Below are 12,386 nucleotides of genomic sequence, written 5' to 3' on the forward strand. Positions count from 1 at the left end.
TTGTTCTTTTCTTTATTTTTCAATTACAAATCAATACCAAAAAATATTCTAAAATCGTTCGTCTGACATATTGTACATATTGTATATATCCGGTAGTTTTCAAGCCGTATTGTGTAATATATCTCTTTATCAATAATAGACTATTAGTTTGTTCTTAAGTTAACATGGTCGTGCGGTTAGCGCGCTGGACTGATTATCTCGACGGTCCCGGGTTCATACCTTGCTCGCTGCCATCCCCCGTCGTCCAGCGGGAGATTTGGACAAGGAAGGTAAATTATCTATAACTCTTTCTCTCCGTAATTATTTACCACATTCTGGTGGAATCAACGGTGGTATCGTTAGTTAGGAGAGAAAGAGTTAACTTTAAAGGGACATCCAAAACATGTAAAACATTTTACAGAAAAAAAAAACATGTTTTACAACACCAAATGAATCTTTGAAACATTATTACTTTTGACAATCAAAACAAAATCACGTCTTGAATATTCCTTGCGAATAGGCGGATCCGATAGGGATCCGAATCCGACTGGGGCCGCCTCCTACAACACAAACTCTCTTTGTAATCTTCTTGTAAACTTGTTGTTTTTTTTTTTGTTCCCATTGGTGAAGTGTTTTAAGGATTTGTTTGTACTCTGTTATGCTCTGATGCACTAGTAACAAATAGCACTCAAAACTAAGCATTAAATCGTGTTTTCACACTCGTGTGCAAGTCGTTACCTATAATACTTTCTGTCTTACAAACAAATATTTAGTTAATTATTGCACAGTCCATAGCAGGACTCATAAAATTCAGAACAGCCTGGAAAGACCAAAGCATAGCCCTCGATTCTACAATTAGACTGATGCGCTCCCTGGTCATGGACACTTTCTTATTTGCGAACCTTGAACGATGATTGCAGAAATAGAGATGAAGAACAGGCAGTAAAATCGAGATGCTTTAAAACAAAAATAGTTTATTTTGTGGGGTCACAGAAGTAGAACCCAAGCCATAATGTGACTCAAGGAATTGTTTAGGGAGTCTAAGATATTGGGTGTTAATTTGGCTTAATGAATTGTTTAGGGAGTCTAAGATCTTGGGTGTAAATTTGGCTCAATGAATTGTTTAGGGAGTCTAAGATCTTGGGTGTAAATTTGGCTCAATGAATTGTTTAGGGAGTCTAAGATCTTGGGTGTAAATTTGGCTTAATGAATTGTTTAGGGAGTCTAAGATCTTGGGTGTAAATTTGGCTCCAGGAATTGTTTAGGGAGTCTAAGATCTTGGGTGTAAATTTGGCTCAATGAATTGTTTATGAAGTCTAAGATATTGGGTGTAAATTTGGCTCAATGAATTGTTTATGAAGTCTAAGATCTTGGGTGTAAATTTGGCTCAATGAATTGTTTATGAAGTATAAGATCTTGGGTGTTAATTTGGCTCAATGAATTGTTTATGAAGTATAAGATCTTGGGTGTTAATTTGGCTCAATGAATTGTTTATGAAGTCTAAGATCTTGGGTGTTAATTTGGCTCAATGAATTGTTTATGAAGTATAAGATCTTGGGTGTTAATTTGGCTCAATGAATTGTTTAGGAAGTCTAAGATATTGGATGTAAATTTGGCTCAATGAATTGTTTAGGAAGTCTAAGATATTGGATGTAAATTTGGCTCAATGAATTGTTTAGGAAGTCTAAGATATTGGATGTAAATTTGGCTCAATGAATTGTTTAGGAAGTCTAAGATATTGGATGTAAATTTGGCTCAATGAATTGTTTAGGGAGTCTAAGATATTGGATGTAAATTTGGCTCAATGAATTGTTTAGGGAGTCTAAGATATTGGATGTAAATTTGGCTCAATGAATTGTTTAGGGAGTCTAAGATATTGGATGTAAATTTGGCTCAATGAATTGTTTAGTGAGTCTAAGATATTGGATGTAAATTTGGCTCAATGAATTGTTTAGGAAGTCTAAGATATTGGATGTAAATTTGGCTCCAGGAATTGCTTATTTATCTTATAGATTGCAGACCTTAGTTCAAAAAAGAAGATAATTACGTCCTACGCATTTAATGTGTCAATCTTGTCATGCATGTTAATCAATTCTGCTAAGTCGTTGGTTTTACTGGCTGATTCAGGCAATCCATTAAATTCTTTAATGGCTCTATGCAAGAAGGAGCACTTGTACAATTTTTTCTATCTCGGTTGAATGAAATGTCCATGCGTCTATATGGCCGACATGGTTAATTCCCTTTTTAGAAATTGAAATCCAACATTAATTTTACGATAATGAAACATATTTAAAGTTATGTAACGGTCAATTTTGATTTTACGCGAAGTGACTTTTTTTTCTAATTATTTACACATATATCATGAAATTTTTAAGAACATTATAACCGTTTTCAAAATACAATGTTGATGTATCTTTATATAAAAGATTTGCTCCCTTAACATTATAGGAAAATATGTTCCATAGGTGATAAGAACATGCAAATGTTCAGGTAGGCCTATAGATCGAAATTCATTGATACGTGCTTATGTTTATAAAGAAATATTTGAGTGTGGTAACCCATTTGATGTAAGTGAAAGGACATCATTGTCATAAACGAAGTATATTTTTAAGTCGCCAAATTAAATTTTAAAATAAATAAATATCTTAAAATTAATAGAAATGAACAAATTGTGTGTGTGTTTTGGGTGCTGGCCAATTCTTCTCATACATTTACATACACCTTAAGAAAATTGTTAGAGCCGTTTTCAAGAATGTGTACAAGAGTTCCTGTACAGCTGTGTATTTTCTCCTCGTCCTCTTATTTTTTTCATTACTTCCCCCTGAGTTGCTGCTGAACTGTTACAATTGTGTTCCTCAGGAAATGTTTCAAAGGTGGACGTGGTACAAATCGTCTTCTGCGATCCTTACCAAGCACACAGGTTTCGCATTGTTGTAGAGACGTTGCAGTGCGCCTTCACTGAGAATGAGTGCATCCTGGTCACGTGTCATAAGCATGGCTGCCCTCCAGGCCCGCCGATGGTTCCTACCGCTCTCGTCGACCCTTGCAGTACCAACGTGTACAGCCAGCCTTGTGTTTCTCCCGGGTTTATTCCAATGTCTGCAGCAGGCTTCGTACCCTGTCCGTCCAAGAGCTGCGATGGCGCCCCCACTGTGACCAGCATGAGCTCGCCCTGCCCTGTTTCATGGGGCAATAGCCAGTTTGAGCCCAACTCCCCTCAAGGAATGATGGGAGCGAGCAACGGTGGTGAGAACCAGCGGAACTTAGGCCCGGAGGACATCTACGATCCGTATTCATACGAACATTGCATGGAGAAGGTTCTTTTCTGCTCAGTGGCTTGCTTGGTGAAGCTGGCTAAGGATCAGGTATGTATCTCAACACTAGCTGATTAAGGATAAGGTACGGCTCTCAAAACTAGCTGATTAAGGATCAGGTATGTATCTCAACACTAGCTGATTAAGGATCAGGTATGTATCTCAACACTAGCTGATTAAGGATCAGGTAGGATTCTCCGTCACTCACAACACTATCTATTTTTAATAAGGACCTATTTTTAGCGGTCCCCAAAAGGGGAAAAGACGCTTTTAGTTTTGTGTGGCCTCGGACATCATGATATTCTAGATCATTCAAAGTTCTGATGCAACGGCTAATTTTTCTTTTCTCAAAGTGAACCATCTAATTTGTTAAATTATATGCAAGCAGATTTTTCAAAAAAATGACACCACTTTTCAATGAAAAACTTCAGGGGAAGTAAGTCTTATTAAAAAGTTCACAAGCTTTTTCACTAATAAAACAACTTCATTCATAGATTCGCGCATTGGTACAAAACATTTGCATCTAAGGTCACAATGGTAAAAGTGTCAATGGATCATTATAAAATATATTTTCCATTAATTATCTTACTCATTGAATAGAATACTTATTCAAAGATAATATTTAAAAACGAATTTTGATACGAACTTTGTTTGAAATGTAAGTTTAAAGAAAAAACAACTACTTTTTACCGCGCAGTTTTCACACATCCTCATTAGACTATACACTTGACAACAATCTGAATCTAAATTACAGTAAATAGATGCCAGATCTACATAGATCTATATACGAGTTCTAGTCTAGATATAGTAGATTCTATATCAAGATTCTAGATCTAGATCTAGACTTAGATATAGAATAGACTTAGACTTAAAAGAGTCCAGGATCTAACTAGACAGGACAGGGGTGAAGAGCCCCATGTCCATGTCCAGGCCTGGTAGTTGGATAAAACTTAGACTTAGAATGACTAAGTCTTACTCTTAGTCTTACTCTTAGACTTAGATTTAGATCTAACTCTAGATCTAGACTTTAGACTTAGATCTATTTCTAGATCAGCCTAGACTTAGATCTTGAATATAGAATTAGATCTACAACTAGGTCTAGATCTATGTCTAGTTTGTATCAAACTGAAAGTATGAGGAAAGATTTCAAATATATTGTTGTTTTAATATGTGTTTCCGTAGTGTTGTGTTTATCACATCTGCCCAACACGCAGTAGGTTCTGCGTTCGAAACCCAGATGAATTTTTTTTTAATTTTATTTTATAAATATTTCTAAATTTTTTTTGTGAGTCACATGCTGTAAAATAGATATGCATTTTTTGAATATTTTTTAAATATATTTTTACAGCTTAATATGTTCTATCCTCTACCACTGTCTAGATCTGTCCGTCTGTTTCTAGGTGGACCACTTCCGGGGCCGATTTTAAGTTTGTGTCCACACACACTTTCTTTGCAACCTTGTTTTGAAAAAGATTGCTCAGAAATGTTCTTTTTAAATAAGTGTGTTGTTTAAACTTTGAGCAATTATTTATTGGCATAGACAAGACATGAATCAATAAAAAAAAAATAATCAATTAGTCAAGACAAGACATGAATCAATAAAGAAATTAATCAATTAGTCAATAACTGGTTATCAATTATTGTGTTTAATATCAACAAGGGAAATTAATCCTTCAGTATTTACGTTGTTCATTCCCATAAGATATACACCACACCATTCCTGAATACATGTACAAGTAGTAGGCCTACTACTCAGAGATTGACGAGAGTCAAATGCATTGAAAATAGCTTTTTAGCACCTTAAAAACCGGGGGTGGTTGAGTGGTAAAGCGCTTAGCTTACGAACTGGGGGTCCCGGGTTGGAATCCTGTGGAAAACTAGGATTGTTTTTCATTACGAGATCTTTACGGCACCTTCGATCCACCCAGCTCTAATGGGTACATGGCATTGTTTGGGGAAAAGTAAAGGTGGTGAGTTGTTGTGCTGGCCACATAACATCCTCGTTAACCGTGTGATAAGGGAAACTTACAAACATATTATCAATACATACGCATTATTAAAGATAAGAAAGTAGACTGTCAGCTAAACTAATAGATATGTTTGTCTACTTACTTTGTCTAACAGACCTGGAATGAGATGTTAATAGATTTGTCTACTTACTTTGTCTAACAGACCTGGATAGAGATATTAATAGATTTGTCTACTTACTTTGTCTAACAGACCTGGATAGAGATGTTAATAGATTTGTCTACTTACTTTGTCTAACAGACCTGGATAGAGATATTAATAGATTTGTCTACTTACTTTGTCTAACAGACCTGGATAGAGATATTAATAGATTTGTCTACTTACTTTGTCTAACAGACCTGGATAGAGATATTAATAGATTTGTCTACTTACTTTGTCTAACAGACCTGGATAGAGATGTTAATAGATTTGTCTACTTACTTTGTCTAACAGACCTGGATAGAGATATTAATAGATTTGTCTACTTACTTTGTCTAACAGACCTGGATAGAGATGTTAATAGATTTGTCTACTTACTTTGTCTAACAGACCTGGATAGAGATATTAATAGATTTGTCTACTTACTTTGTCTAACAGACCTGGATAGAGATGTTAATAGATTTGTCTACTTAATAGATTAGTCTACTTACTTTGACAGACCTGGATAGAGATGTTAATAGATTTGTCTACTTACTTTGACAGACCTGGATAGAGATATTAATAGATTTGTCTACTTACTTTGTCTAACAGACCTGGATAGAGATGTTAATAGATTTGTCTACTTAATAGATTAGTCTACTTACTTTGACAGACCTGGATAGAGATGTTAATAGATTTGTCTACTTACTTTGACAGACCTGGATAGAGATGTTAATAGATTTGTCTACTTACTTTGACAGACCTGGATAGAGATGCAGCAAGGCACAGTCACTATCAAACAGTGCGCCAATGGAATGGGCTTTACTCTGACATTTGAGGGCGCTGCAAAGTGCGGAGCGGTTAGCCACTACATTCGCCGAGACACCGTGTTTGAAAGGGCGCCACGCACTCAGCACGGTTTCATCTACAACACGATCTTCTGTGGAGACAAGTAAGTAGAGACATGGAGGTGGAGCTCTTCACTGTGCTCAGCGATCTTCTGTGGAGACAAGTAAGTAGAGGTGGAGCTCTTCACTGGGCTCAGCGATCTTCTGTGGAGACAAGTAAGTAGAGACATGGAGGTGGAGCTCTTCACTGGGCTCAGCGATCTTCTGTGGAGACAAGTAAGTAGAGACATGGAGGTGGAGCTCTTCACTGGGCTCAGCGATCTTCTGTGGAGACAAGTAAGTAGAGACATGGAGGTGGAGCTCTTCACTGGGCTCAGCGATCTTCTGTGGAGACAAGTAAGTAGAGACATGGAGGTGGAGCTCTTCACTGGGCTCAGCGATCTTCTGTGGAGACAAGTAAGTAGAGGTGGAGCTCTTCACTGGGCTCAGCGATCTTCTGTGGAGACAAGTAAGTAGAGGTGGAGCTCTTCACTGGGCTCAGCGATCTTCTGTGGAGACAAGTAAGTAGAGTTGGAGCTCTTCACTGGGCTCAGCGATCTTCTGTGGAGACAAGTAAGTAGAGACATGGAGGTGGAGCTCTTCACTGGGCTCAGCGATCTTCTGTGGAGACAAGTAAGTAGAGACATGGAGGTGGAGCTCTTCACTGGGCTCAGCGATCTTCTGTGGAGACAAGTAAGTAGAGGTGGAGCTCTTCACTGGGCTCAGCGATCTTCTGTGGAGACAAGTAAGTAGAGACATGGAGGTGGAGCTCTTCACTGGGCTCAGCGATCTTCTGTGGAGACAAGTAAGTAGAGGTGGAGCTCTTCACTGGGCTCAGCGATCTTCTGTGGAGACAAGTAAGTAGAGGTGGAGCTCTTCACTGGGCTCAGCGATCTTCCTCAACGAAAGGGCGATGATCTGCAGATGCTTGAATAGTTCTTCAATATTAATATTAAAGAAATTTTCGAAAGACCCAATTCTAAATTGAAAGGCCCAAAGTCTTACTCCATTTGATGGGAAAACAGAAGTAAATAGGCTTAAAATAGTGCCCAATTCGAACACGTATTTTAGTCAGATTTTTAACTCGGAGCTATTGATGAGGAAAAAATGTCATATAATGAAATAAAATTTTATTTTTTAAATAAATTGATGCGAGTATTTTTTTTCCAGACATTCGGCAATTCAAATTTCCATGAATGAAACATTTTAAACGGGGCTTATATTGCACTAGTTAAGTCCTTCTGCGCGGATCGGTGCACAGGGCGGCAAGCTGTCTCCTCAAAAATGAGTCACAGGCCACTTCCACAGCATCTTACAAATTAGTCCCAACGGATTTTAGCTCTTCTAATAAGTTGCAATGCCATTTATACAGTATAAAGCATTATTTATCCAATATCAAACGCCCTTAATTTCCATAAACAACTTTGGCCAATGTTGGCGAGGCGTATGTACTTTGTAGATGAGCAAAATCAAGGCTGAATTGAAGTGTTTCACTATGTCGAACGAGACTTATTTCCAACCAAAGCATCTCTTTACTAACTTAACTGAAGGATGTTATTGATGTGTGACTGAAGCGGTGTTCATATTTAGTTCACCTTTCAGGGTGTTCTATATATTAAACTACCCGAATGCAAAGCCCTACTCTCCCTGGCTGAGAAAAGTGGTCATCATCGAACCACGATGGACAAACTATATATATATACCAGTATACACTCTGGGTTCTATATTTAACTACATTCTGCAGACTGTATACACTCTGGGTTCTATATTTAACTACATTGTACAGACCGTATACACTCTGGGTTCTATATTTAACTACATTGTACAGACCGTATACACTCTGGGTTCTATATTTAACTACATTCTGCAGACTGTATACACTCTGGGTTCTATATTTAACTACATTCTGCAGACTGTATACACTCTGGGTTCTATATTTAACTACATTGTACAGACTGTATACACTCTGGGTTCTATATTTAACTACATTGTACAGACCGTATACACTCTGGGTTCTATATTTAACTACATTCTGCAGACTGTATACACTCTGGGTTCTATATTAAACTACATTGTACAGACCGTATACACTCTGGGTTCTATATTTAACTACATTGTACAGACCGTATACACTCTGGGTTCTATATTAAACTACATTGTACAGACCGTATACACTCTGGGTTCTATATTTAACTACATTCTACAGACCGTATACACTCTGGGTTCTATATTTAACTACATTCTACAGACCGTATACACTCTGGGTTCTATATTTAGCTACATTCTACAGACTGTATACGCTCTGGGTTCTATATTTAGCTACATTCTACAGACTGTATACACTCTGGGTTCTATATTTAACTACATTCTACAGACCGTATACGCTCTGGGTTCTATATTTAGCTACATTCTACAGACCGTATACACTCTGGGTTCTATATTTAGCTACATTCTACAGACCGTATACACACTGGGTTCTATATTTAGCTACATTCTACAGACTGTATACACTCTGGGTTCTATATTTAACTACAGTCTACAGACCGTATACACTCTGGGTTCTATATTAAACTACATTCTACAGACCGTATACACTCTGGGTTCTATATTTAGCTACATTCTACAGACTGTATACACTCTGGGTTCTATATTTAGCTACAGTCTACAGACCGTATACACTCTGGGTCTATATTTAGCTACATTCTACAGACTGTATACACTCTGGGTTCTATATTTAGCTACATTCTACAGACTGTATACACTCTGGGTTCTATATTAAACTACATTGTACAGACCGTATACACTCTGGGTTCTATATTTAACTATATTGTACAGACCGTATACACTCTGGGTTCTATATTAAGCTACATTCTACAGACCGTATACACTCTGGGTTCTATATTTAGCTACATTCTACAGACTGTATACATTCTGGGTTCTATATTTAGCTACATTCTACAGACCGTATACACTCTGGGTTCTATATTAAGCTACATTCTACAGACTGTATACACTCTGGGTTCTATATTTAGCTACATTCTACAGACTGTATACACTCTGGGTTCTATATTTAGCTACATTCTACAGACTGTATACACTCTGGGTTCTATATTTAACTACATTCTACAGACTGTATACACTCTGGGTTCTATATTTAGCTACATTCTACAGACTGTATACACTCTGGGTTCTATATTTAGCTACATTCTACAGACTGTATACACTCTGGGTTCTATATTTAGCTACATTCTACAGACTGTATACACTCTGGGTTCTATATTTAGCTACATTCTACAGACTGTATACACTCTGGGTTCTATATTTAGCTACATTCTACAGACTGTATACACTCTGGGTTCTATATTTAACTACATTCTACAGACCGTATACACTCTGGGTTCTATATTTAGCTACATTCTACAGACTGTATACACTCTGGGTTCTATATATAACTACATTCTACAGACTGTATACACTCTGGGTTCTATATTTAGCTACATTCTACAGACTGTATACACTCAGGGTTCTGTTCTTTTCTTGTAACATTTTACGTTTAGAGCTAGGGATGTGTACAAACAAAAGTCATGGTGACCTATTTTGTAAGTGTGTGTTTGTGAGGTGTGATAGTGTGAGCAGATAATTGGATATATGCAAAGTGGTGACACAAGTCATGCGTACAATTATTGTTTTGTGGTAATCAAGGAGCTCATAAAATGCAAATGGATGAAAAAAAATCGTTTTTTTCCAAAGTATCGATAAATTCTTGACATCAAAAGCTTTTCCCGCAATATTAATTTCAAGGCACTTGAGCATCCTCTTCTTTACACCTTAACGTCGGAATGTTGGCTGAAGGGTAAGCTCAAATGATTAGGAACCAAGAGTTCTCAGATCCCACTGATGTTATTAAGACATCCCTGGGTCCTGTGATGGGCGATTAGTATACAGCAGGGGTTGATAACTTCCAAGCATTTAGTTCAATAGAAACAATTCGTTATTCACTGGTGCTTTCCAACACAATCCTTGACCTTACGCAACAACTTATTGTTGAACTTTAACGATGTTTCATAACAAACTGAAGCATTCATTTGACAAGAGAGCGTTCCCCAGTCTTTTTTTTATTTTTTTAAATGAACTTGACCTCTCAGACAAAAATCCACTTTCCTTTTCAATTCCAGTACAACGTTGAAGACTAATGGCAGTATTTCTCTTTCAGGGGTTCCTTTGTTGAAGAATATCTGATCTCTTTTCAATCCAAGAATCAAGCTGAATGTTTCAAGCTTGTCGTGGACCGTTGCCACAAACTTTTGATGATGACAGCTAGTAGACAATCAGAGCAAAGCTGTCCCTGTAACGGCGCCCTTTCAATGTTTCGGCCACAGTGCGGGAACAATAACTGCTTTAGGGGTAGCGATAGTCGAACCTCTTGCGTGGACTCACACATGTCCCCAATGAAGGCTCAGAGACAACTTCGGGATTACGACATCAGCGACAACACCAATTCCAACAGCAACAACTGCTACATGTACCGAGACGACGACTTGCACTTGGGAACGAGTACGTTGGAAAGAACGAGAACTCTTGGTAGTTTGAATAAAATGATTTCTGTTCACATTCGGACCAGCAAACGAAAAATTTCAAACTTTTGGAAAGTGCATCGATTGAAAGAGATGAAATTATGTGGCTCGCAACTTTCACAATTATGTTGTGGTGTGCAACCTCTACAATCATGTCATGTGCAATCTGTACAATCATGTGATATGTCACCTCTACAATCATGTAGTGTACGACCTCTTCAGTTACGTGGTGTACAATCTCTACAATCATGTGGTGTGCTACCTATGAAGCTACATGATGTACAGCCTAAACACGCTTTAATAGTTTACCAAATAAAAAATAGCAAGTCCGCCAACAATGAAGTTCAATTATTGTACTACCTGTCCCAAGTATGCAGCCAAGTCTACTCTGTACGTCTAGTACTCTGTACATCTAACTACCGCCAGAAAAGAAATGTTGATAGAATAAAGCCCTCGAGGTATATCTTGCTTTATGTGTAGTATCAGGTGCTGACCTTGTCAGATAGTAATAAATCATAGAAGGAAAGATATCAGTAGAAAGCGCTGTGTCTACAGACAGTGGAAGAGATTCTAGCAAGTCAATAGCAAAACAAGAGACAAGTGATCCGAAAAGTTTGAAAACATTTTTAGAAATCTTTTCCTATCAATTGATAACAAAATATTTTCTGTTGGTTAGAAATAAAAATAAAAAAAAAAACGTATACAAATTTAAAAAAAAAATGTTCTGTCTCCAGCTAGTTCCAGCTCCAGACTTGTGACCTTTCACAAGCCAAAAGTTGAAGGTAGATGTGAACGCTAATGGCAAGGTGAACACGCAAATTATCCGGTTTCGTTGCTACTTCATTGAGACGCATTTATTTTATAAATGACTAAATCCTAACCCTGTCCAGAGAATATCTTTGCATTTAAATCTCCACATTGATGTCGAAATGAAAGTTAACTCTGTTTTATTTGTGAATAGTTCTGGTGGAAATGTTAACACATTGCGGTCTTCAAACCAGAATCAGCGAAGCATTTCATATGAGTACTGCAACGTAACTTTCTCTCTGAAATGTCTCAAGTAGAGCCTGGCTTGGACACATACAATCAGCTGCGATGAAATTATGAACACTAAATCATAAAATCGAAAATTTTATTGACACTACTGGACAGTTCAACTTAGAAAAAAACAACAATAACTATATCTTGGGACTAATTATTATGGCACTTTAATGAAGTTAGTTTTGAACTTACTGGTGAGGCTAATGAGTGTCTAGAAAAACGAACGTTTAAATGATGAGTTTGAGACATAAGTTTGAACTAATGTTGAATACAGTACTTACAAAGGCACCACTAAATAAAATGCAAATATCATCCGTCTAATTTGTTCAGAATCCTAATAGAACTTTTTCTACTTCAAACGTAGTGTCAGAGTTGAATGACTTGCTGAAGATTGTTTCTATTGTTTTGTGTGTACACTTAATTTATTGATAACTTTTAGTATTGTG

General features: G+C 37.2%; 1 protein-coding gene across 4 annotated transcripts in view; it reads left to right on the forward strand.

The window, feature by feature from the left end:
• Positions 1 to 12,254, forward strand: part of LOC106079458 (uncharacterized) — a 100,510-nt gene extending 88,256 nt beyond the window's left edge. For all 4 annotated transcript variants that reach the window (XM_056006185.1, XM_056006184.1, XM_056006187.1 and 1 more), the window contains 3 exons: positions 2,839 to 3,344; positions 6,200 to 6,390; positions 10,539 to 12,254. In XM_056006185.1, the coding sequence (XP_055862160.1) occupies positions 2,839 to 3,344; positions 6,200 to 6,390; positions 10,539 to 11,379 (1,538 nt within the window). In that variant the 3' untranslated portion in view covers positions 11,380 to 12,254. The remainder of the gene's footprint in view (positions 1 to 2,838; positions 3,345 to 6,199; positions 6,391 to 10,538) is intronic.
• The last annotated feature ends 132 nt before the right edge of the window (positions 12,255 to 12,386 follow it).

The sequence above is a fragment of the Biomphalaria glabrata genome, chromosome 12 (assembly GCF_947242115.1).
Source record: "Biomphalaria glabrata chromosome 12, xgBioGlab47.1, whole genome shotgun sequence".
Classification (NCBI taxonomy): domain Eukaryota; kingdom Metazoa; phylum Mollusca; class Gastropoda; family Planorbidae; genus Biomphalaria; species Biomphalaria glabrata.